Source organism: Charadrius vociferus, unplaced genomic scaffold (genome assembly GCF_000708025.1).
Source record: "Charadrius vociferus isolate BGI_N301 unplaced genomic scaffold, ASM70802v2 scaffold964, whole genome shotgun sequence".
Taxonomy (NCBI): Eukaryota; Metazoa; Chordata; class Aves; order Charadriiformes; family Charadriidae; genus Charadrius; species Charadrius vociferus.
The window spans coordinates 712064-712796 of record NW_009647945.1 but is presented as its reverse complement, the minus strand read 5'-3'; the positions used below and the strand labels follow the sequence as shown (position 1 = coordinate 712796).

Genomic DNA, 733 nt, shown 5'->3' with positions numbered 1-733 from the left:
GGGGGGAGGCGGAGGGCAGCACCGTCCCCCACACCCCAACCTGGGGAAACTGAGGCACGCGGTCCATCCTTGGCAGGGCACACGGCAAAGGGGACACTTCTGCCGCCCCCCAAACCCTTACATCGTCCCCCAAAACCGGAGGGCGGAGCACGTGCCAGGCCCCGTAGGCCCACCAGCCCCGACCCCGCACCCATCCCCATGCGCCAAGACCAGTTCCTCCACATTACTGGGGACCAGTTGGCCGTATTGACATGTGGAGGCTGACGTGCACCTGGTGAGCATCCCCGAGGGCCATCATTAGCCCTCGCCCCCGGGGTTAACGAAGGGTTTCCCGGCAGTGTTAGGTATGGAGCTCCCCCCCCCACCCCAACATACCTGCACATGCTGGACTTGCGGGAGCTGGAGCTGCTGGGCGAGGACGGGGGGGTCTGGTAGGACCAGCTGTAGTCCGAGCCCTTCAGGTCCTTGATCACCTGCAGGAAAGATGGGGTTTAACCCCCCCGCAAAGATGCTTCCCTGCCCCTCTGAACCGCCCCCCACTTCTTCCCCGCTGACCTGCTCGCTGGCGGGGGGCAGCTTGTGGGGTTCGGCGGTGAGCACCACCAGGTCCTCGATGATGCCCTGCAGGTGGGTGATCTCCCCCAGCATGGTGAGCTCCCCGTTCTGCCGCCAGAAAAGGGGGAGCATCAACACCCATGGGGCACCGACACCCCTCCACCTTCCCCAAACCCTT

At 65.2% G+C, this 733-nt stretch overlaps 1 protein-coding gene across 1 annotated transcript in view; it reads right to left on the bottom strand.

Moving 5' to 3' along the window:
* The window catches only part of LOC104284889 (MTSS1-like protein), a gene marked incomplete at its 3' end in the record, with an annotated part of 10027 nt that overhangs the window by 3322 nt on the left and 5972 nt on the right, over window positions 1-733 (bottom strand). Inside the window, exons 6-7 of the mRNA XM_009883268.1 lie at window positions 556-663; window positions 366-473 (exon numbers count right to left, since the gene is read on the bottom strand). Coding sequence (XP_009881570.1) covers window positions 366-473; window positions 556-663 — 216 coding nt within the window. The remainder of the gene's footprint in view (window positions 1-365; window positions 474-555; window positions 664-733) is intronic.